We start from the raw sequence: 25,347 nt of genomic DNA on the forward strand, positions 1-25,347 counted from the left end.
ACATCACTCGCCATCAGGGAAATACAAGTCAAAACCACAATGAGATACCACCTTACACCAGTGAGAATGGTGAAAGTTAACAAGACAGGAAACAACAAATGTTGGAGAGGATGTGGAGAAAGGGGAGCCCTCTTGCACTGTTGGTGGGAATGTCAACTGGTGCAGCCACTCTGGAAAACAGTGTGGAGGTTCCTCAAAGAGTTAAAAATAGATCTGCCCTGCGAGCCAGCAATTGCACTGCTGGGGATTTACCCCAAAGATACAGATGCAGTGAAATGCCGGGACACCTGCACCCCAGTGTTTATAGCAGCAATGTCCACAATAGCCAAACTGTGGAAGGAGCCTCGGTGTCCATTGAAAGATGAATGGATAAAGAAGATGTGGTCTATGTATACAATGGAATATTACTCAGCCATTAGAAACGACAAATACCCATCATTTGCTTCAACGTGGATGGAACTGGAGGGTATTCTGTTGAGTGAAGGAAGTCAATTGGAGAAGGACAATCATATGGTTTCACTCATATGGAGAATATAAGAAATAGTGAAAAGGATTTTAAAGGGACAGGAGGGGAACTGAGTGGGAAAAATTAGAGAGGGAGACAAACCATAAGAGACTCCTAACTGAGAAACAAAGGGTTGCCAAAGTTGAGGTGGGTAGAGGAATGGGCTAACTGGGTGACGGGCAGTGAGGAGGGCCCTTGATGGGATGAGCACTGGGTGTTATACTATATGTTGGAAAACTTAATTTAAATTTATAAAAATGTAAAAAAAATAGAATTGGGGTGGTTTGTTTTTTTTTGCCATTAAGTAAGATATTAGCTGTGGAGGTTTTTGTTGTTGTTTTGGGATTTTTTTGGCATGTGTGTCTCTGTGGTGTATGGTGTAGCTATCCTTAATCAAGTTAAGAAAGTTCACTTCTGTTCCTAGTTTCCTAAGAAATTTTTATTTTGAGTGGACGTTGAATTTTGTCAAAATTCTTTTTCTGCTTCAATCAACATGATCATGAGGATTAAAAAAAATGTAGGTTATTAATATGAATTATAGTGATTCATTTTTTCTTCTATTTTTTCATTTATGTATTATAGTTTCTTTTGTAAATTTGTCTTTTTCATTTAAAAATATGTCCTGCACACCACACCATATTGGTCCACAGATCTTCCTTAAACTCTTTTCCAGTTGTGAGACACCTTGGTGGCTCAATGGTTGAGCATCTGCCTTCAGCTCAGGTTGCGATCCTGGCATCCTGTGATCGAATCCCATGTCAGGCTCCCTGCAGGGAGCCTGCTTCTCCCTTTGCCTATGTATCTGCCTTTCTCTGTGTCTCTCATGAATAAATAAATAAAATCCTTTTTTAAAAATTACTTTTTCCAGTTGTGTAGTACTCCATTATTTGGATGTGCCATGTTTTATCCAATCACTTTTCTACATATGTACAAGTATTTACTTGTTTACAATATTTTTCAATTAGAAATAATGCTACAATGACATTGAATAGCTATATATATGTATTCTTATTATTGAAGGTGTATCTTCAGTGTATGAATGCTAAGTACATATATAGTTTTGTTAAGTATCACAAAATTTTCCTGAGTAATTTTAATATATTTGAAGAAATACTTTTTTGAATTTTCTGTTTATGTCTTTTTCTCATTTTTCTATCACATTTTTGGTTCTTTGTCCTTTTACTTTTAATTTTGTATTGAGGCATAATTGACATGCAACATTATATTAGCTTCAGGTGTACAATATAATGATTTGATATTTGTATATATTGCAGAATGATTACTTTAAGTTTACTTAAATCTCTCAAAATTCATAGTTAATAGAATTTTTTCCTGTGATGAGAAATTTTTTAAAGTGTTTTTTTTTACTTTTTTAAAAGATTTTATTTATTTAGTCATGAGAAACAGAGAGGAGAGAGAGACAGAGGCACAGGCAGAGGGAGAAGCAGGCTCCATGCAGGGAGCCTGACGTGGGACTCGATCCCGGGTCTCCAGGATCACGCCCTGGGCTGAAGGCGGCACTAAACCACTGAGCCACCCGGGCTGCCCTGTGATGAGAAATTTTAAGATCTATTCCTTAACATCTTTCAAATTTACTCTACAGTATTATTAATGTAGTTGTCAAGCTGTGCATTATATCCCCATGACTTATTTGTTTTATAACTGGAAGTTTGTACCTTTTGACTCAGTTCACTCATTTTGACCACCCTGTAGCCCCCACCTCTATAACCATCAATTTGTTCTCTGTGTTCATGAGCTTGGTTTGTTTTTTGTTTTTTGATTCCACATATATATGTGAGATTGTATAGTATTTGTCTTTGTACTGTCTTTGTTTGATGTTGGTATCACAGTAATTCTGGCCTCATAAAAATGAGTTGGGAAGGGTTTTCTCCTCTTCTATTTTCTGGGAAAGGCTATGTAGAATTGCTGTTATTCCTTATCTAGATGTTGCATATAATTTGCCATTCTCTATGGAGAATGTTATTATTTTTGTGTTAGCAGCCAGCACACTTGGTTGTTCACTGTGGTTCATTGTGGTTCTAGTGTCAGTATCATCTTCATAGCCTTTGCAGTCCTCTTCTGTTCTATCCCACATATACACCATCAGTGCCAGTCTGGCACCTGCATTCTCACTTATGTACTAGTTCGATTCTCAAAGTATTATGTAAGATAATTGACATTAGATTCATGTATGCACACTAGAGACTTAAGCCCAGTTTATAAGCAACTTTATGAGGTTACTTTGCCAAGCCCTTTTTCTCCATAACCTTCTTGATACTTTCTGGTTCCCTGGAGCTACCTTTTTTCATCCTCCAGCAAGAAATCTAGGATTTAATTATCCCAGCCTGCTACATAAACCTCCAGGAACAAGCAGCTTCAGGGCTAGGAAAAAAATAAAAGCCACCATTGGTTTGGTGGTACTTTGAATGTTAGTCCTCTTCCCCAGTTTTTAGGCCACTGTTTATTTTTCAGATTTCTCAAATGGCTTTTCCATTCACTCTGTCCAGGAGTTATGGCTACATTCAGTGGGAGAGACGGGATGAGTCTTTTATTTCATCTTACTAAGAATAGAATCTATAGCCTCTATTTTTTGAAAAAGTTGTCTGTTTTGGTTTTTTAATTCTGAAAAGTAGAGGAGTGCTATGGTAGATATAAAAAATATATTTGAATCCTGAAAACCTTAGTTCTAACCTTGGCTCTGTAATTCAACTTTTTTGAGCCACTGTGTCTTCATATGTAAAATGGGACCTGTGACAGGGGTCTTCAAGATCACCCTCAGGTTTGATGATTTGCTAGAAGGATTCACAGGACCCAGGTATTTTGTGACATATATATCACAAAAGGATACAGATTAAAATCAGCAGAGGGAGAAGGCACAGAGGGTATAGTCCAGGAGAAAACCAGCAAGGCTTCCAGTTGTTTTCTTTTTCTGGAGTTCCTATAGACAGCACTTAATTCTCCCAACAATGTAACAATGTAACCATGCGCAAAGTGTTGCTAACCGGAGTAACCCAACTTTGATGTCTAGGGTTTTTATTGGCCAGCTACAGAATATTATCCTGACAATATAGTAGGTACAGGAAAAAAGTTGTGATTTGGGACACACTTAAAAAAAACCAGGCCGAGGATATACTCCTTGATGCACAGGTCCAAGATAGCCGTATATAAGCAATGAGGGAAGAGGTAATGGGAGGAAGATTCTTGTCCAAGGATAAATACAAAAGGATAACATTTAATAAATGTCAGGATGGCTAAATTCCAGCATAACCATGAGGCTTGACATAATCTGATGAAGATTTAAAAGACCATTTTTAGCTACATTTGGAGTTTGAAGAAACAGGCTTCTGTTTTGGGGAAGAAAGCTCTGGTACTAAGGGATGGTGAAAAGAACGCAAAACTTTTCATTCCCTATAATGTTCTCATCTTCTGTCTGAATTGGGAAGGACTTATAGTTTTGTTTTGTTTTTTTAAAGATTTCATTTATTTATTCATGAGAGGCACACAGAGAAGCAGAGACACAGGCAGAGGGAGAAGCAGGCTCCATGCAGGAAGCCTTCCATGGGACTCAATCCTGGGTCTTGGGGATCACGCCCTGAGCCAAAGGCAGACACTTAACCGCTAAGCCACCCAGGCGTCCCTTAAAGAAGCATTTAATTTGCAGAGATCTTTTTTTTTTCCAATTTTTATTTATTTATGATAGTCACAGAGAGAGAGAGAGAGAGAGAGAGAGAGAGAGAGAGAGGCGCAGAGACACAGGCAGAGGGAGAAGCAGGCTCCATGCACCGGGAGCCAGACGTGGGACTCAATCCTGGTTCTCCAGGATCGCACCCTGGGCCAAAGGCAGGCGCCAAACCGCTGCGCCACCCAGGGATCCCTAATTTGCAGAGATCTTATAGTTGTTTTGAAGACCAAAAAGGACAAGAGATAGATGTCAGAAAATTAGAAATGAGCAAATGTGAACATTTTTTTTTAATTGGGGAAAAGTAGATCTGGGAAACTATAGAATTTAAGATTGATATAAATCCAAGTTAAAATTCTAGAAAAGACTATTCAGGATAGCTTATGAATAATTAGAAGAGACAGTCACTAGGAGCCTCTCTGTGTTTACTATGGTTAAGTATTGTTAAACGAATCTCATTTCCTTTCTTAATCAGGTTACTAGAAGAGAAAATCTGAAGAAATTGGTATATCTTGATTTTGGTGAACACTTTGCCAGAATCTCGGGATATCCTTATGGACAAGCCAGAGAAATATGAGTTAGAGAACACTGCATTAAATAGATTCTCAGATAACTTGAATCAGAAGACTTAGACCTGGGTTCTACTGCATAAAGACATAGATGGGATTTGATACATTTGTAAATGACACAAGTGTGTCAAGTAACTGAGTCAAGATTCATAGAGACTTTGGGGACTTGAGACAGGTCATATCAACAAGATGATACTGGAAAAGAATAAGGAATCAAAGAATTTTGCTTTTTTAAAGGAACAAATTTTAGGGCACCTGAGTGGCTCAGTTGGTTAAGCATCTGCCTTCAGCTCAGGTCATGATTTTGAGGTCCTGAGATTGAGCTTGTGTTGAGGTCCCTGCTCAGTGGGGAGCCTGCTTCTCCCTCTCTTTCTACTACTCCCCCTGCAAGAGCTTGCTCTCTCTCATAAATAAATAAAATATTTTTTATAAAAAGAACTAATTTTAAATCATCTCTTTAAGGATGTATATATATGTATACCCATGTTGGTTGAAACAGTTCATGGGTGAAAAGACTTAGTTGGGAGTGTCAATTGAACAAATATTTGAGGTTGAACCAAATATGTATGATATGGTTTCATTTTTTTCAAAAAATGTTATGTGGCTGTTATAAAAGCAAACTCCGTCTTAACTTGCACATAAAAGTATAGAGTCTCAATCCATGACAATGATGGTGCTGCTGACACTATAGTGATGAGAGAACATTGGGTACTCTGTTCACTTTTCTGTGAGACACCTTAAGAGAATTAGCATCTAGAAGAGGCCCCCAGGCCCAAGGTGGCACAAAGGCTGGAGTGGTAACAGGAAGATAAGGATCTGTGAAGTTGATCATCTTGAAGAATGAAAGACTAAGAAGAGATGTGAAACCGATCATTAAGTTTGTTAAGGGCTGTTATCTGGATGCTTTCATCGATTCCTGTTTTGTCCTTAGGCAGCCAGAGTTACAGAGTTAATAACTATGAGTTATAGGCAGTGGAGTTTCAGCCAGTTTCTTGCAGCATGTCAGCTCCTTTACCAGACCTTGAGCATACAGAGATGAGCAGGACCAGATCACTTTCCTACAGTTAACAATCGATAAATTCATATTCTACAGAGAGAAGTGGCTCAGTGTGCCATGGCTCTTCCAACAGTGAGACTCCTTCCAGAGCCAGATGCCTCTTAATGCACTGAGCTCCTGTCTCTGGAACACAAAAGGAAAGACATTCAGGTTCTGTTTAAGGGCCTGAGGCTGGTCTGGTGGTATCTGGACCTAGATGTGGTGGTCTGGTAGCCACTGAGAAATAAGACCCATGTTTATCAGACAGGCAACGAAGGTTGCTTAAGGAGAGTCTGAACTGTGTTCAAGGAGAAAAGCAGAAATTTCAAAGCCAATAAAATGTCCCTGAGCATCAGATATACAAGAGCCATGAACTGACAACAGGAGGACAACTCAGGAGTCAACAGAAGGGAGGAGCAGACATAGTCAGGAAGCACAGTGTGAGACTAATTAAAGCCAGCAGTCTGGAACAAAGCTTGACAATGGTGTTAGCAATCAGGACTTTGTTAGGAACTCTGTGGGACCAAGTGGGCCTGGGCTTGAGTCAGATAGGACTAGTCTAGAGGCTGGATGGATCACCATCTTTCAGGGGTGTTAGAGAAGGGATTTGTGTCAGATACCCTCTATTTGTCTCTCCCCCTCTACACTCCACCCTTCTCCACCTCCTACATAACTTGCTTCAGTAGAATCCTTGACCTCTGGATCTAGTTAGCTTCTGAAAATAAGAAGCCCTAGTTAGAGATTGGAAAGAGGAGGAAAATGAGGTCGAGCTATTCCCGTCCTCTGCCTGCCTCCCTCTGGGGTTACCTTGGGATTTCTGTGTTCCTAGGCTGAAGGTCATAATTCCTCTTAAGATATCTCTGTCTATACAGCTCTCTCTTCCAGGATCCAGTAGTCACTCCCTGTCCTCCTCCCTTGAAACCTAGAGCTGGTATCAGTTCCAGACATACTCCCTCTGGGGTACTGCACTATCCCCTTGTGGCTCTCCTACAACTTACCCACACCTTTAGGGAAAAAAAAATTCATTAAACTCTCCTTGAATCATCCCAATGTGAATATGTCATCTGTTTCTTGGCTGTACCTTGGCTGACACAGGATTCTGGATTGAATGAGAAGATGAGTTAGATTATTTAAAAAAATACTTATATTTCTGTGGCTCTGAATTTCTTTTCACTGACCTTATACGTTTATAGACCCAGGACTGATGAGAATTAACTTTCTATACCTAGGAATCCACAATAAGTATTTTTGTGGTGGATATGAAGTTCACCTAGAGACTTGCGATTCAGGTTAGCCATGTAAGCTATACAAGTTATTATTTTTTTTAAGAATTTATGTTACGAATGTATGTATAACAGTATTTTTCAGTTGCTTTCACTATGTCTGCAGGGTCAATTAACATTTTTACTGCTGTTATATAAAAGAGCCAAAGGGAGCTTACACTAGCCAAGCAGAACATTGGCAGGGTCATAAAAGAGCCATAATTAATCTTAAATATCTCTCTTAGACAAGCTACTAAACCATACTGTGACCTTTTCTGGGAAGATTGAATAGTTGAGGCTCTCCATAATGATGCTGGTTCAAGGAATTCTCAGAACCTCAGGAAAAGAAGGAAGAGCCTATATAGTCTATGTGACTTCAAAGTGTGATTTCTGAGTCTCATGAGCCATAGAAAACATATTGTCATCTGGCACGCAGATCACTTCCATTTGACGCTGAATAAGAGGGTTTTGTTATTGTCACTTGAGTGGACTTTATTAATCTTACTTCTAAAGTGTCATTATCTTTTAGAGATACACAGTGAAAAGCTGTGGATGAAATGGTATGACCAAGCTTTGCTTCACAATAATGCAGAAAGAGGGGAAGAGATAAAACAAGATTGGTCATGAGTTAATGGCTGTGGAAGCTGGGTGATAGAGACAGAAGTACATTATACTACTCTCTCTGCTTTTGTATAATTTAAAAATGATTAAGTATTAAAAACAAAATGAATAGTTAATTAAAAAGTTGCTTCTTGATACAGGAAAACTCATCATTACTTGATGTGATTGATGTTGTGAAGGAGTTCTGTGTTTAGGTTTCAGGAGTATAATAGGAAAAATGTATTGAAACAAATGTGAATGAGGAATGCTATTTTTATGAAAGTTTAGTGACACCAGGCTCATCAGAAAATATCAAGATGATGTTCAGAATGTTCAGAATATTGGAATATTCTTTCATTAATTGAGAAGGAAAGCAAATAAAAATACTACATTCATGTTTTAAAATGTAGTATATATGAATTTTGCTTCTAAATAACCTGGGATTAAGGAGAACTGGGTGAGGTTATAGATGAAGCAAGATTGGTCATGAATTAATATTTGTTTGGGGGGAATGGCCATATGGCAGTTCACTATGCTATTCTTTCTACTTTTATATATGCTTTACATGTTCTATAGAACAGTTTTAAAAAATAAAACATATACTGCGCATCCAATATGTGACCATTTATATTGAGACAGCATTAAATTTTATGATTTAATGAAATGTAATACTATGCTATTTCTCTTTCTCTTCCTTAGATTCTTTATTTTCTAATATATTACTATTTGTTCATTTCTTCCTCTTCCCCCACACCTTAGTTTTGTCTGTTATATGCAACCAAGCTGGTGTTCCAAGAGCGAGCCTGGTACCTAGAACATAAATATTTGACTCCCATGGCCAGCACGAGGATTAGGAGTCAGGTAAGAGTCCCTGGTGTGCAGAAGAAACCCTTTGTGCATCAACTGTCAGCTCTTTGCTTTCTTAGAAAACAATCCTGTCAATCTTCTATCGGTTTCCACTCATGGATTTTTATGCCTCTGGGACTTCACGTACATGTTTTCATTGCCTACCATGATCATATTACACTTCAGAGTTTAAGTGACAAGGAAATGATTCACTGTGCATGAACTTTCTGACATGAAAAGCAGAAAAGGGAATCAAAAGCATTTCCTCTGGCAAAAAAAAAAAAAGTATTAAATGATTTTAATTTTCCTACTTCTTACTAAAACCTATTAACTTATTCTTCATATTCTGAAAAGAAGACCTGTGGTATTTTTATGTAAGGAGTAGTAATGGAAATTCAATGTTATAGCTACAGAGCACCTGAAAATGAAGATAGAACCAGTGAATCACCACCAAAATGCTTCTTTTTTTTTTTTTAAAGATGAAAGGTTTCATTTTTTTTTATTTTTTTATTTTTTTTTATTTATTTATGATAGTCACAGAGAGAGAGAGAGAGAGAGAGAGGCAGAGACATAGGCAGAGGGAGAAGCAGGCTCCATGCACCGGGAGCCCGACGTGGGATTCGATCCCGGGTCTCCAGGATCACGCCCTGGGCCAAAGGCAGGCGCCAAACCACTGCGCCACCCAGGGATCCCCAAAATGCTTCTTTAAAGAAAAAAATATATAAAACAGCATAATTGGGTCACCTGAGTGGCTCAGCGGTTGAGTGCCTCCAGTTCAGGGTGTGATCCCGGGGTGGCTGGATTGAGTCCCACATCAGGCTCCCTGCATGGACCCTGCTTCTCCCTCTGCCTCTGCTTCTCTCCCTCCATGTCTCTCATGAGTAAATAAATAAAATCTTTTTTTAAAAAAAAAGCGCATAATCATCTATAAAACACATTTCCTGAGCATTTTCTGAAGACCCTGTCTTTCAGGCCCTCCGTTAGATACTGTAACATAAACAAGTCTATGCTCAGTCTCTACATTCAAAGGAGCTTATTATATTTGAGGACACAAAACTGACTTTAAAATGCAAATAACATGGAGGGGGAGGAGGGCGGGGGGTGGGGGTGAATGGGTGACGGGCACTGAGGGGGACACTTGACGGGATGAGCACTGGGTGTTATTCTGTATGTTGGTAAATTGAACACCAATAAAAATTAATTTATTAAAAAAATAATAAATAAATAAATAAATAAATAAATAAATAAATAAATAAATAAAATGCAAATAACAGGGATGGCTGGTTGGCTCAGTGGTTGAACATTTGCCTTTGGCTCAGGGGATGATCACAGGGTCCTGGGTCCTGGGATCGAGTTCCGCATCAAGCTTACCTCAAGGAGCCTGCTCCTCTCTCTGCCTCTCTCTGTGTGTCTCTCATGAATAAATAAAATCTTAAGAAAAAAAATGACATTGACTCCTAAGTGATCTCTGTCCTCTGTACTCTGGACTTATTCACTGGAAAGGCTCTGCTCCCTTATGTTATTTGCAATTTTTTTAAAGATTTTATTTATTTATTCATGAGAGACACACATAGAGAGAGGCAGAGACATAGGCAGAGTGAGAAGCAGGCTCCCCATGGGGAGCCCAATGTGGGACTCGAACTCAGGACTCCCGGATCATGACCTGAGCCAAAGGCAGACACTCAACCACTGAGCCACCCAAGTACCCAAGGAGTGATCTCATTCCTGTATGATTTCAAGAGTGAATAATTACAACCAAGCGGTGGTATGATTGAGGGGGAGTGCAGTTGGGCTTTCAGACATGATTGGTGAAGTCAGTAAAATCATAGAAATGGGAATACTCAGGACAGACATGTTAAGAAATGACAAGAAGGGGATCCCTGGGTGGCTCAGCGGTTTCGTGCCTGCCTTTGGCCCAGGGCGCGATCCTGGAGTCCCGGGATTGAGTCCCACATTGGGCTCCCGGCATGGAGCCTGCTTCTCCCTCTGCCTCTCTCTCTCTCTGTGTGTGTGTGTCTATCATAAATAAATAAAAATAAATCTTTAAAAAGTTTTTTCTAAAAAAAAAAAAAAAAAGAAATGACAAGAAGACCAGTTTGGCTGATGTCTCAAGTGAAAGCCAGGAGAAATCTCCAGGAGCTGGGTGGGCTGCAGTGGACACTGAATAACCTTGGAGAATCTTTTTCCTTCTTGGAAGAAAAATGATCATGAAGAAAAGGAACTGTAAAGATGTTTCAGTTATCTGTTGCTGTGTAACAAATGAACCCAAAACCTAGTGGCTTAGAACAACCAGTTACTATTTCTCATGGTGCTACATCTGAATGGGGCTCAGCTGCATGGTTCTCCTGCTACATGAGGTGTCTGCCGAGGCTGTGACGGTGGTTTCTTCACTCTCATGGTGGTCACCTTGTCTGGGGTAGCAGGATCAAGTGGGGGGTGATGGGCAGTTGTCTCCTTTGCTGTGGCCCAATGTGAGCTTCCTCACAGCACGGTAGTGTCAGAAGAACTGACTGTTTTACTTGATGACTGGCTTCCAGAGAGGAAGTGGAAGATGCCAGTCATGTCAAGGCTTGGCCTACTGCTAACATAGTGTTACTTCAGCTGCATTCTGTTTGTGCAGGGGAGTCCCAAGGCCAGTATAGATTTGGGCTAGAGAAAAGACTTCACCTCTCATTGTGTGGAGGAGCATGCACCTAGAAGGAGGGAAAAATTGATGGCAGCTATCTTTGGAGATTGACTATCTTCTACAAAGAAAATACCCACTTTGGGGAGAGGATAAAAGAATACTTTTAATTTAAAAAAAGCTACATGAAGATTTCAACTCCACGTGATTAGGTTATTCAGTGATATAGATTAGATAAATAATACATCAAAAGAATGTTGAGTAAAAGAAACCAATTTTCACATACAACATTGAAATGCTTTGCACTCTATTAGTGCAACATACTTTCCACACTTTTCATTTACTAGTTACTTATAGCAGCCTGGGAGATAAGCAGAGAGCCGCCAGACATTTTGGAACAAACTGTCTGTGGGGCTAGATGTGGGTTGCTGAGATCTATAAGACCTCTCAAGGCCTTCTTTTGCCAGTCTCAGTGCTACCAGCCATGAGCACCTCACCCCTACTCTCTGCTTTCCCAGTATCCCCAGGGGGAAGAGTGTAGTGTAGCTAGCACAGATACTTCCCTTCCCACTTCTGACACACCCCTTTGTGGACTTTTCAAGGTTTCAGAAATGTTACTAGTAGCTTCTTTTCTCTAAAATGTCTGGGCCAATTTGCAGTGCCTAACAGGAGTGGACTTGTGAAAGGGTGGATCAGAGACAGGGATGATTGATATTACTGAAACTGATCTAGATGCTTTCACATGAGAACTCTTCAAAGTTACTGATTCTTTCTTTCTTTAGGTGCATCTAATGTGCTGGTTAATTCATCCCCTAAATTTTTAATTCTGTTTGTTAGGATTTTTATCTTAAAAAATATTTTTTTTTGTTTTCTGTTTTATATCATCTATATAATTTTTTAGTTTATTATCCCCTAAAGATATATTCAATTTTGTCTTTGATTTCTCTATGCATTGAAGCATATTTTATAGTCTATAGCTAATAATCCCAATATCTTAAGACTTTACCAGGCTATTTCTTTGTCTATAATTTTTGCTATGTGTATTGTTATCTTTAATATGTGCTGGTCATTGTTATTGAAAAATGATTTGTGAGATTTATATGAAGGCCAAATTGAAGTCACCTTTTTCCCCTTTTAAGGCATCTGAAGGTCTCTCTTTATGACCCAATTTAAACCAAACTCAAGACTTATGACTTCCTATAAGACTCAGATAATTCAAAGAAGAAGAGTAATTCCTTCACTCTTCCCTTAGGTTATAACTGTTCGGCATCCAGCTTATTGTAGCAAGGGTCTCTATTAAAATTCTTGCCTAGTGCTGGCCCTGGTTTTGACTATCATCACCCCTACTGCCACCCCAGCCACTCTAAGGCTGTCAAAGTAAAAATAAAAATTGCTGGACATGGCAAATGCCTTCAGAGTAAATGCAATTTTCTTGTTTATTTCCTTTGGTTCCTACTTTCCCATAATTTTTGCCATTATTATTTTGTCAGATCATTGGTACTTTGAAGAGGATTCCTATATTTTCTCTAAGAATTTTGCTTGTTTTCAGCAGAACAATTGGGGGGAGGGGATCTAGCTCTCTAGTATCAGAAACAGAAAGTTCCTTCAATATTTTACCACTTGACCCCACAATAGCCCTTTACATCATTTTCATTATCCTTACACATAGATGAGAAAATGGAAACCCAAAGTAACTTGCCCAAAGTAACACAGCTAGTAAAAACCTGTATTTCTCTGACTCTAAACATTTTCATTTATTTTATTTGGATAAAAATCAGCATTAGCTATCAATAACAAGTACACCCAGTGTTCAGTTCTTGGTTTCTAATACCATTTTCCAATAAAAGGAAGCAGAGTCCTTGGAGAAATGGTTGATTCTAGCACAGGGGCAATGAATACATAAGATGACCCTGGAGCATCTTTCAGTGCTAGAAAGTGAGAAAGTGCTTCAAATGGAAACAAAAACAAAATACCCCACAATTGGGTTATGCCCAATTGGAAAGAGATAACCAGAAGAGCTCCTAATGACCAATGCTGGAATAATTTGAGCAACAAAATAAATAACATAGCATTGGATTGTAAACCAAAGTTATAAAAGAATTAAACAAAAGTCCATAATGATATAAATAAACGATTAAACAATAAACATACATAAATGTAAACATACATGGGGTAAAAGAGACCAATCTTTCTTACTAATGTATGTCGATTCTTCCCCCTTCCCTTGAGTGTGGGTTGGACTCAGTGATTTTCTTTTATTTTAAAGAACAGAGCATTGAAAGGAAAAGTTACTTTACAGTAGAGCAATCTGTAAAGATCCTACCTTAACCAAGTGTGTGGAGTGAATATCACTAATAATAAATTGTGTTGATGACATGTACTTTTGATATAGTATGGTGAGAAAAGCACTTCCCTCTTCCCCCAAATCCATGACCCCAATCCAATCCTGAGGGGGAAAAAAGTCAGGCTGTACCCATGCCCAAGATTCTAGCTGAGTTTAGAAACCAGAACTCCTAATCCCAAATGGAGGTGGATTAAGCATCATCCCACTTGTCTGCATGGAGTGCTACAAAAATCTGAGTTCAAAAGCTTCACAGAGGCCTGTCTGATGTCCCAGAGTGAGTTAAATCCATCCACATATTGCAAAGGCAGCACAAGTGCCCCGTTGTCCAACAGGCAGCCCACAGAAGAGGCGGTTGGGCTGAGGTTTGTTTTCTTTTTAAACTCAAGCCAATCCCCTCCAGCCCTTCATAGTGTGATAACTAGCTCCTTTTTTTGGGGGGGGGGGGGGACTGGAATTTAGCTGTTGACAGAGCTCATCCACATGCATTATCCTGTGTAATCCTCACAAGCACCTTTAATGTGAATAGCTGTTAATCCACTTTAGGATTGGAAGTCTCAGGCTGACTTGCTGCTGATTTAAGGAGTGGTAGATGTGAGGCTTGTGGACTCTAGTAACTTGACGTTCTCCTGTTCCCAGGCCTGAATTGGAGGATGAGTCAGCTCTACCTTTTTCCCCTCAAAGTAGGTAGCTCAGAGGCCATCCTGTGGCAGAGCCCCCGGGCCTCCATTGTAACAAGGCCCCTAAGTAAAGTATTTCCCTTCCCTTTTCATTAGGTACTTTTGCAAGGGTATGCATAGAACACTTGGGCAATTGTGTACTTTGTTCTTGGAAAATTTAGTGCCCAGGCATTAGTCTTGCTTCATTCTTCATTAATCTAGACATTTGTATTTATTTTGCTTCAGGTAATTATCAGCATTAGGGAGTAACAATCAGCCAAGGCTCATCTTAAGAAGGCAAGCCTTTCAAAATAGTCTTAACGGTTAATAATTGTGTGTCGCCATTAAAACTAACTTCATTTTGCTTAAAAAAAAATCAGCTTCTTAAAATTATGTATTTTATTGCAAATGGCCTTAAGTCCTCTACTTTTTATGCCAGCCCTTAAAGTAAATTTCCATATTAGATAGAGTAGCCTCATTTTTCTCCTTGGAGTATTTGTTCCCTGAACTCCTGGGCACAACTGTCCTGTTTTGTCAGTGCCCACCAGCACTGGAACAGTGAGTCTTGGTGTCTTATAAAGAAGAAGCAAGTATATAGACATGTGGTCAGCTCACGCCAAGAAATCAACACAGGAGGAAGCTTTAAAGTTTATGTGTGTTGAGAGAACCACAGCCCAGCTGTGGGTTACAGATCAAAAAAGACCCTATTCAGTGTGGTGAAAATAATACTTAGCAAAATGTTTAATCAGGTTCCATTTCCTGCCCCAAACCCAAATAATGGAACCACGTGAGAAAGCATATTATAAAGGATCTGCAGGGAGGTCAGGGAGGACCACATAACCCAGTCCAGAGGTAAGGAAGGCCACTCTTTGCACCTTCCAGAGGCTATGGGAGATTGCCTATAAGAGTAACAATGTTAAAAATCAAAAATTCATTCAAGAAGAGAGAAAATAAATACTGATCATGACCATGTCCAAGCAGTCTTAACACTCCCCACCGGCCCCAGTATTCTATCGTATTACACCCAAACATTGCCTTAATGTCCTATTTGAGTCCTGTCCTATTGAGAAACCTGTCAGTTTCTGCCTAACTGCACAGCTTCTGCTGGAGCAACAGATGCCTGGCACTGTGTCCCCCCTGAATCGTTCTTCCATGCCTTTAAGACTGTTTTCATTTTGGAGTGTCCACTAGATGTGCTAGGGTGAAGCCCAGATGCACCAGGACAAGTCCCCTCCTATACCTTTGCCAGCAAATGCACATAGGAACAGACACAGCCTCTAATAGCCTTGGTGTGCAGCATTGAGAGGAACCATCCTTCCTCTCCCTGAGGGAGAACTGCTCTTGGGGAGTCTATTGATAGCAAATGACCCCTTAGGCTGTATCTGCTCAAGTCTATAACAACCACTAAGGTTTGGGTTTTAGTTTCAGTTTAGCCAATCAAATGGTTGAATCATCAAGAGGGAAAAACATTCAAGCCCGTGGATTGATGGGTCATTCAAGTAGTTTAGATGTACCACGTTGATTTCAGTGACTCATTGATTTAGTCTTAGGAAAAGTGGCTTGGAGTAAGAATGTGCAGAAGTGTGGCAGACACCAGATCCCAAAAGCCAAGACACTACTTGGCTCCTTCAAATTTAGAAGATGGATCACACTCATTTGGTATTTTGAACTAAATGTAGAATATAAACTAAGTCAAAAGGCTTGAGGTAGAAGAAACAAAACAGGAAGAAAACTTAGGCAGGAATTCCAAGCTGGAAAGATGGGGTTGAGATGTTATCCCTTCTCTTCAGATCTCAAATTCCAGAACATGTACATCAGACCTGTACCTGTGAGGCTTAGAAACAGTATACATCCCCTTTACTTCCTACAAGTGCTACTGCAGGGCTGCTTTCCATGCTGCCTCTGTTAAAAGTCCCTTTCTAATGGGCACTCAGATTTCCTATTCTTTTACTTCCCTTTAGCCAAACCACGTGGATCAAGGCAGCTTAAGAGATGCTCAGATGCCAGAGTCAAATGTAACGTGAACTGGGTTTTTAGGCACAGGATGTTAAAAACACACTTGGACCGGGAAAGGGAGGTTGAGTTTCTCAGTTCAAGCTTGGCCTCATTTACTACAAAGACTCTTGCTTTTCTTTGTAAGAATTTGAGAAGGAATCTGTGGTTCCTTCACCCGCCGCTGTCCTACCCATGCAGTAAGGCTTATCTGACTTGGCTATAAGCAGGTGACAAGGTTGTGACATTTGGCTGTGTCCTTTAGGCTGAGTGGAGAAGATAATGTGGAATGTAACCCCAAGAATCCATTCTATTAGGGTGGAGGGGGACCTCTCCTATTTGGTGGCTTTGGTCAAGAAGCTGGGGTACTGGGGATCCCTGGGTGGCTCAGAAGTTTAGCATCTGCCTTCAGCCCAGGGCATGATCCTAGGGTCCTGGGATCGAGTCCCACATGGGGCTCCCTGCATGGAGCCTGCTTCTCCCTCTGCCTGTGTCTCTGCCCCCTCTCTCTGTCTGTCTGTCTCTCTCGTGAATAAATAAATAAAATCTTTTAAAAAAAAGAAAGCTGGGGTATTATGAAATTATAGTACAATGGAGTGGTCATACAGGGAATGCAACTGAATCAAATTTTAAAGTCTTCAATAGATTTGAAAACATCCCCAGAACTATTTTTAACTTCCTTTCACTTCTGTAGGACCCTCTGGTTCACCTTCTGGAGACAGTAGGAACCAACTAGAATATGGATGCATCCTGGTCCACCTTCTTTTTCCAAACCCAGAGAACTCAGAGAAGAAAAATAGCAATACCAACAGAATGCCACTAAGAAAGTGGGAAATCTCTTTTCCCTTCCCCCTCCCTCTAACCCTGGCCAAGTCTGTTTTTCAGCCACATAAAATATATTGTTGAACCTATGAGTGCAAGCCACTCAACTAAGGTTAGGAAAATATAAGTGGGATTTAGATTTCTTCAGTTTGGCCAGGGACCCTGAGGTCACCACTCCTGCCATCCTGGTTTCCGTATGGCAACCACCTGGTCAACCTCATGCTTTGCCCCACAGTAAAGCTTTGTATATTTGGAGAATGCACTGGGATCATTCCATTTCCTTCATTCAAGGATAACATGTTAGAATCACAGGAAAGAGAATTTGTTTTGCTGAGCTCCAGCCTCTGAGTTTTTCTGGACCCTGCATTATCCTAGGTTCCTTGGGGTGATCTTTGTAATGCCTGGTAACTGGAGCATCCTCCATAAAAGTCTCTGGGTTCATCACCTTACCTCAGGATGTACAGCAACGATTTCCCAGTGGTGAAGTTGTTCCTAAGAGTAGCTGTGTTACATCAAAAAGACCTTTCAGGAGATGGAATTTAGCTGTCTAAGGAGACTAGGGCAGACCCTGTTGCAGTTGAGGACAAGTTGGGTTTTATTATGATTCCATAATAATAAAATTTAAATGAATTGCTGAACTTAAAACAGGATTGGTCCTTACTATATCCATTTTGGTAGAAATTAATATTCCAGCTAGAAATGAATTTTTTTACAAAATAAAATGTGTTTGTAGTTGCTTTTCTTTTTTCTGAGTCTGTCACCTTTTCCCTTTGATTTTAAAGGCTAGATACTACTGTGTCCTTCTCTACTTCTGGGGAACTTAAAGCACTTGGTACTTAATAACTGTACAAAGACAGCAAGTCAGGGTGGCCCCATTTTAAAGCACATACAATGGACAGGACTCACTTGTGAGATCCCATAGGTCTGTAGAAAACCAAGACTCTTTTGTATGCCCCTTCCCTGGATAGCTGGTCATTCACATCACAGAACTACCAGGCATTCATTCTGTAACCAAACTGGCTATTGCTTAGACAATGTAAGAAAAATACCCAACTCAAGTATATGACTTTTTTGCAGGGTCTTTTGAGACACAGGTGAGCTATTTCTCAATCTGGATAATATTACATGAGTATGTTCATTTTGTGATAATTTAGCAAGCTAGAACATACTCATTCCTTGTATCTCTGTGTGTACATTATGCTCCAACCAAAAAGAATAAAAAGAAGAATCTTCCCTTATGCTTATGTAAAACATTTTATTAAACTTAATCTGAAATTTATGCTGACTATGGTGGGGGGAGGGTAATTTTTACTTTGAGAGAATCCTAGATCCACATGCACTTGTAGGAAATAATATGAAGAGATCCAATGCCCTTTTACCTAGTTTCCCCCAATGGTATCAGCTGCAGAACCATATTATAATATCACACCAGGATTTTGACATGGATGCCACTAAATACACAGAGCTTTTTCATCACCACAGAGTTTCCTCCTGTTGCTATTTTATAGGCCCACCCTCTTTCCTTCCCTTGCCTCCCTTGTAATCCTTAGCAAACATTAATCTGTTCTCCATTTCTATAACTTTGTCATTCTGAGATGTTGTGTAAATGGGATCACATAATATGCTACGTTTTGGGACTGGATTTTTCCATCCAGCATAATTTCCTAGAAATCTATCCAAGTTGTTGCATGTGCCAGTGGTTTCTTTTTATTGGCAAAGTAGTACTCCATGGAGTGAATGTAGCACAATTTGTTAAACCATTCACTTTTTAAAAGATATCTGGTTTTCTTCCAGTCTATTAGGAATAAAGCTGTTATAAACATTCATGTGTAGGTTTTGATGGGAATACAGGTTTGTTTGTTTTTTTTTATGATAGTCAGAGAGAGAGAGAGAGGCAGAGACATAGGCAGAGGGAGAAGCAGGCTCCATGCACCGGGAGCCCGACTTGGGATTCGATCCCGGGTCTCCAGGATCGCGCCCTGGGCCAAAGGCAGGCGCTAAACCGCCGCACCACCCAGGGATCCCCGGGAATACAGGTTTTAATTTCTCTAGAAATTAATTTAATTTTTTAAATTAATTACATTTAATTTCTCTAGAGTAAATACCCAAGACTGAGTTTGCTGGGTCAAATAATTGTGGGTACATGTTGATTTTCTTAAAAGAAATTGACAAAAATGTTTTTCAAAGTGCCTGTAACATTTAACATTCCCAACAGCGATATAGGAGTGGTTCAGTTTCTTCATGTCCTTACCAGCATTTGGTGGTTCACTATTTTCTATTTTAGCTGCTCTGACAGGTATGCAGTAATATTTAATTGTGGTTTTAAATTGCATTTCCTTAATGGATGATGACTTCTTTTCATGAGTTTTCATGCCATTTGTATATCCTCCTTGTTGAAATGTCTGCTCTGGCATCTTTTGCCCATGTTCTAATTAGGTTGTTTGAGATTTTTTTTAACTGTTGAGTTTTTAGAGTTCTTCATATATTCTAGATACTGGTCCTTTTTCAGATACATAGTTTGTAAATATTTCCAGCTGGCTTGTCCTTCCATCTTATTAACATGGCCTTTTTCCAGAATAGACGTTCTTAGTTTTGATGAAATCTAATTTATCAGTTTTCTTTTTGTATTTTTGGTGCCATGTCTCAGAACTTTTCACCTATCCCTAGATCCTAGAAACTTTATTCTATAGGCTTTTTCCAATTTTTTTTTTTTTACTTCTACGCTTTACATTTCAGTCTATGAAGGTAGTAGAAGGTAGAAGACTGAGGTTGAGATCCATTTTTTTTTTGGTAAAAAATGTCCAGTTGCTCCAGGAATAGTTTATTGAAAGGTTATCTTTCCTCTACTGAATTGCTTTAAAATCTTTATCTAGAATAAGTTTGGTGTATTTGTAAATGGTATTGCATTATTTGATTTTAAGTGTCCATGTGTCCATCACTATTATACTGAAACACAATTGATTTTTATATATTAATCTTATATCCTACAATCTTGCTTAATTCACTTATTAATTCTAGGAGTTCTTGCAAATTTCTTGGAAATTTCTTCATTTTAAGATTTATTTATTTATTTGAGAGAGAGAGCACAAGTGGGAGGGGCAGAAAGAGACAGAAAGAGAATCTCAAGCAGACTCTGTGCTGAGCATGGGTTTTGATGTCATGATCTTAAGATCATGACCTCAGCTGAAACCAAGAGTTGGATGCTTAACCAACAGGTGCCCACCTTGGACCTTTCTACATAGACAAGCATGGCATCTGAAAATTGGGACAGTATTTTACTATATATAGGATTCTGGGATGAGGGTTCTTTTCTTTCAGTACCTGCAAGCATTTTTGGCTTCCATGGTTTATAATGAAAATCCATTTTTATCCAAATTGCTTTTTTCTCTGATAAGTAAAGTGTGTTGTTTCTCTCTGTTTTCAAGATTTTTTGGAGGGGTGAGTCTTTAGTTTTCAAAAGTTTATCTATGATGTGCCATGTGTGGATTCCTTTGGGTTTATCCTGGGTGAAGTTTGCTCAGCATTTTGAATTTGTTGGTTTGTGTTTTTTGACCAAAATAGGGTTTTTTTGGTCATTTCATCAAGTTCTTTTTAGTCCTGCCCTCTTTTCCTTCTCCTTCTAGAACTCTGATGATACCTGTTAGATCTTTTGTTATAATCACACAGGTCCCTGAACCTGTTCTTTTTTTTTTTTTTTTCAGTCTATTTTCTCTCCATTGTTCGGAGTTAGTAATTTCTATTGTTCTATTTTCCAATTTACCAGTTCTTTCCTCTGTTTCCCACAGTCTGCTGTTGAGGCTATCCACTGAGCTTTTATGTTGGTTATTGTATTTTTCAGTCTTCACAGTTCTATTTGTTGTTTTTTTTTTTTATGTTTCCTATTTCTTTGCTGAGATTTTCTTTTTTTTTTTTTTCATTTGTTTCAAGTGTAGTCATAACTGCTTGTTGAAGCATTTTTATGAGGACTGCTTTAAAATCTTTGATAATTCTAGCATTTTGGTCATCTCTGTGTTGGCACCTATTGATTGTATTTTTCTTCAGTTTGATTTCTGATTGAAACCTAAACGTTTGGGGTATTAAATTATGAAACTTTGGGTTTTGTTTAAGCCTTATGTTTTTGATCCAATGCTCCAGTGAAAGGAAAAGGAGCATACCATCTCATTACTACCCTATAGAGACAGAAGTCAATTCTCCATTCAACCTTTGCTGATCCAAGAGATGCTATTTGTTCCTGGTGAATGAAGACAGAAGTTGCCAACTCGGCCTCCACTGATACCTTCCTGATGGTGAGGAGTAGGAGAGTTTCATTGCTGCTCCCCATGTGGGGTCCATTAACACTGGTAGTGTCTTTGCTATCACCATGTGATGGTTAGGTCTTTCCTCTCACTAGACCTCCTCTGCAGCACTCCATCCAGAAGGGGAAGGACTGCATCTCTACCGCCAGGTAAAGGTGGAAGGCCAGGTTCCCCATATGGTCTCCACTGACATGATGGCAGACACTTCATTTACAGCCTGGTAAAAGGACTGGAAGACTAAACTCACTAGTCAGCCCGAGAGACACAGGTGGTGTGGAACCATGGGTTATCTGTGGTGTTTGGCTGGAGGAGGATGGTTATTGTCTAAAATTCTGTCTTGCTTGATTGCCCCTTTTGATTGGAGAGATCATCTGTTCATGTTCCTGGATTGCCAGATTCTTTAGCTCTGAGTGTGGGATATATGAGGTAAAAATAAAACCCAGGGAATTCACCACTGTGTCATTCCCCAACTCCCAGTGTCCCTAAAGAGTCTGTCTTCTTCTCCTCATCTTTCAGAGTCTTCTTATGTTTGTTATATATCTAATGTCCAGGGTTTTCCATTGTGTTTAGTGGGAGAATAGGGAAAGGTGTATCCATCCTCCTGGAAGTGAGCTTTCACTAATTTTTGAGAAGAAAAAATGGTATCTGATAGAATGCTTTCTGGAGAGCTTCCTGGGTTCATTCGAACTCAGATTGGTGGTCTCCCTGGATCTTCCATTTGTTGAGTCCTTTTTCACTTGAACCCTCCCCAGTCCTTCTGTTCTCATGTTGAAGAGTCTGCCTGCAACTGTTCCATCCAGTGACAATGCTTGATTTTATCTAGAGGATCCTTTCCAGTCCTTGCTGGATTGAGAAACAATCCTGATGTCTATAAGCCCAAGCAAGGAATTTTCCCTAGGAAAAGAGTTAAACTATCTGGCAAAATGAGGAAAATAAAACATACTGAGTTTTTCATAATGAAAAATAACTTTTCATTAAAAATGTTATTATGTTCTTCCTACTTTTTACCATTTAAATAAAAGTGATCATGGCCCATTTTTTTGATATCCTTACTTGACACACACCCAAAAATGTTTCAATTACATGTTGGTTCTCCCCATATTGCCTTTTTCCTTTCCTTTTCTCTTAATTTTTAAAAAATTGAGGTCTACTTTACATACATTGAAGAAAACAAATCTTGGTGAGTTGAGTGAGTTTTGGCAATTCCCATGGTAGGTTTTATAATGTATACCCCATCACTGAAGAAATTTCCCTCATCCCTGTTTCTTTTGATCCCTCTCCTTCATCCCTGGGGTTCTGACTTTGTCACCACTCTAGTCCATTCCTGACTTCAGAGGAATGGAAACAGATAGACTCTACTTTTGGTCATTATGATGTCTGTGATATGTTCAGTAGTTCATTCTTTCCTTTTTTTTTTTTTCCTAAGTGGTATTTCATTGTAGTCACCTCTCCCAACCCCTTCTCCTTCCCAAATGTTGATCTCTCTAGGTCTCTGCTATATCAGTCTTGAGGAATTGACCTTGTTACTTCCAATAGACCTCAGTTGCATCATTCCATGGGTATTGCAGTACATTGTCTTATTTTTTTTTACATTGTCTTATTTATATGCATTGTGGGAAGAAAAAAATAACTGAAGACTTTAAGACTTTTAATTTTTTTCTTGCATTACAGAAGTTTGTGCTAAAAAATTATTTATTCTCCTGTTGATAGACATTTATGATATCATGGACCAGGGTTACTATAAATAAAATTGTCAGGATCATTTTTATACAAGGTTTTTTTTTTGACATATGTTTTCATTTCTTTTGGTAAATACTTAGAAGTAGGATTAATGGGTGGTATGTTAGACATTTATTTAACTGCCTAAGAAACTACCATAAACAGTTCTCTAAAAGTGGTTGTATTAGGCGCCTAGATGGCTCAGTCAGTTAAGTGTCTGTCTTCAGCTTGGGTCGTGATCCCAGGGTCCTGGGATAGAGTCCCACACAGAGCTCTATGCTCAGTGGGGAGTCTGCTCTCCCTCTGCCCCTCCTCCTGCTTGTGCTCTCTCTCTCTCTCTCTCTCGCTCATGCTCTCTCTCTCAAATAAATAAATAAAATCTTATTTTTAAAGTGGTCATATCATTTTTTAAAGATTTATTTATTTGTTTTAGGAAAGAAGAGCTTGTGTGTACTTGTGGGGGAGGGGCAGAGGGAGAAAGAATCTCAAGGTGACTCCATGCTGAGTGTGGAGCCTGATAATGGGGCTTATCTCACAACCCTGAGATCAAGACCTGAGCTGAAATCAAGACTCAGATGCTTAACTGACTGAGCCACCCAGATGCCCCAATTGTAGCATTGTACATCTCCACTTGCAATATATGAGGATCCCATTGTTCTATCTTCACCAAGAAGATAGATAGATATTTGGTGTTTTCAGCCTTTAAAATTTTATCTATTCTAGAGGTGCATAATAATATCTCATTGTGTATTAATTTTCATTTCCCTGATATTTAATGGTGTTGGGTATTCTTTCAAGTTTCTTACTGGTTATTCCTAGGTCTTAGTCTTTTGCCCATTTTTAAATTGTGTACTATTATTGGTGTTTTATTATTTTTATTTTTTTTTTATTATTGGTGTTTTAATATTGAGTTATAAGACTTATACATCCTATACACAGGTACTTGGATTTTCCCCACCCAGTCTGTTGCCTATACATTTTTTTTTTCTTTTCTTTTCTTTTCATTTCAAGATTTTATTTATTTATTTATTTATTTATTTATTTATTTATTTATTTGAAATAGAGACCGAGAGCATGAGTTGGGGGTGGGGCAGAAGGAGAGGGAGAAGCAGACTCCCCACTGAGAAGGGAGCCTGGTGGGGCTCAATCCCAGGACCCTGAGGTCATGACCTGAGCCAAAGGCAGATGCTTAACTGACTAAGCCACCCAAGTGCCCCTTCATTTTCTAAATAGCATCTTTCAAGAAGCTGAAGGTTTTAAAAGTTTGATGAAAAAAATTATCAACTTAAATTTTTTTGTTAGTGTCTTTGGGCCTTGTCTAAGAAATCTTTGCCTAACCCAAGGTTGCAAAGATATTCTCTCTTGCTTTCTTCTAGAAGCTGTGTGGTTTTTACTTTTACATTTTGACCTATATCCTATCTCAAATAAATTTCTGAATACAGTAAGAGGTAGGGGTTGAGGTTCATTTATATAGTTATCATTTGTTAAACAGATCATCTTTTATCCATGGAAATAGTTTGGTTTCTGTATTAAGAAATTTGACCATGTAGGTGTGGGTCTATTTCTGGGCTCTCTATCCTATTCCACTAATGTATTTGTCTCCTATTTTGCTAATTCTATCTTGATTATTATATTAAATTTTATACCAGAATATTTAAGGCCTCCTGATCTTTTATCCCTTTTCAAAATTGTTTTTATTATTCTGAAAACTATGTATTTCCATACATATTTTAGAATTTGCTTGTGAGTTTCATAGGTTGAAAAAAGGGGCCGCTGGTATTTTGATTGTGATTGCATTAAATCTATCAGTTTGGGGAGAATTGATATTTTAATAATCCATGAACATAGTATATATCTTCATTTATTCAATTCCTTCTAGCAGTGTTTTGTAATTTTCAGTAATAGAGTTCTTGAACATGTTTCATTACATTTAGCGCAAAGTGTTTTTTAATTTTTTAAAGCTATTGCAAGTAATACACAATTAATTTTATATATGTATGTTCCATGTTTAGTACACACACAATTAATTTTATATATGTATGTTCCATGTTTAGTACACACACAATTAATTTTATATATGTATGTTCCATGTTTAGTACACACACATAAGCTCACTAACCCACCATATAGTTCAAGTATTTTATTTGTAGATTCCCTGAGATTTTCTTAAGTACTCGATCATGATGTATAAGAATAAAAAAGTTTACTTCTTTGTTTCAATCTGTATCTTTTATTAAGATTCCACCAAGACTCCAGTTGAGCAGAAGCTGCTTTAATTAGACTAAGGTCAGGGTGCCTAGCCCAAGCTCCACCCCCACACCCATAGTGCCTTCTTTGTCCTGTCAGCAGTTGACCTGGGAGGATGTTAGACTACAGCCTGGGATATCTTTGAATCTTCA

General features: G+C 38.8%; 1 protein-coding gene across 1 annotated transcript in view; it reads left to right on the forward strand.

The window, feature by feature from the left end:
- Positions 1 to 25,347, forward strand: part of ACOXL (acyl-CoA oxidase like) — a 351,472-nt gene that overhangs the window by 317,082 nt on the left and 9,043 nt on the right. The window contains exon 18 of the mRNA XM_055327355.1: positions 8,411 to 8,512. Coding sequence (XP_055183330.1) covers positions 8,411 to 8,512 — 102 coding nt within the window. The remainder of the gene's footprint in view (positions 1 to 8,410; positions 8,513 to 25,347) is intronic.

The sequence above is a fragment of the Nyctereutes procyonoides genome, unplaced genomic scaffold (assembly GCF_905146905.1).
Source record: "Nyctereutes procyonoides isolate TBG_1078 unplaced genomic scaffold, NYPRO_anot_genome, whole genome shotgun sequence".
NCBI classification, from domain to species: domain Eukaryota; kingdom Metazoa; phylum Chordata; class Mammalia; order Carnivora; family Canidae; genus Nyctereutes; species Nyctereutes procyonoides.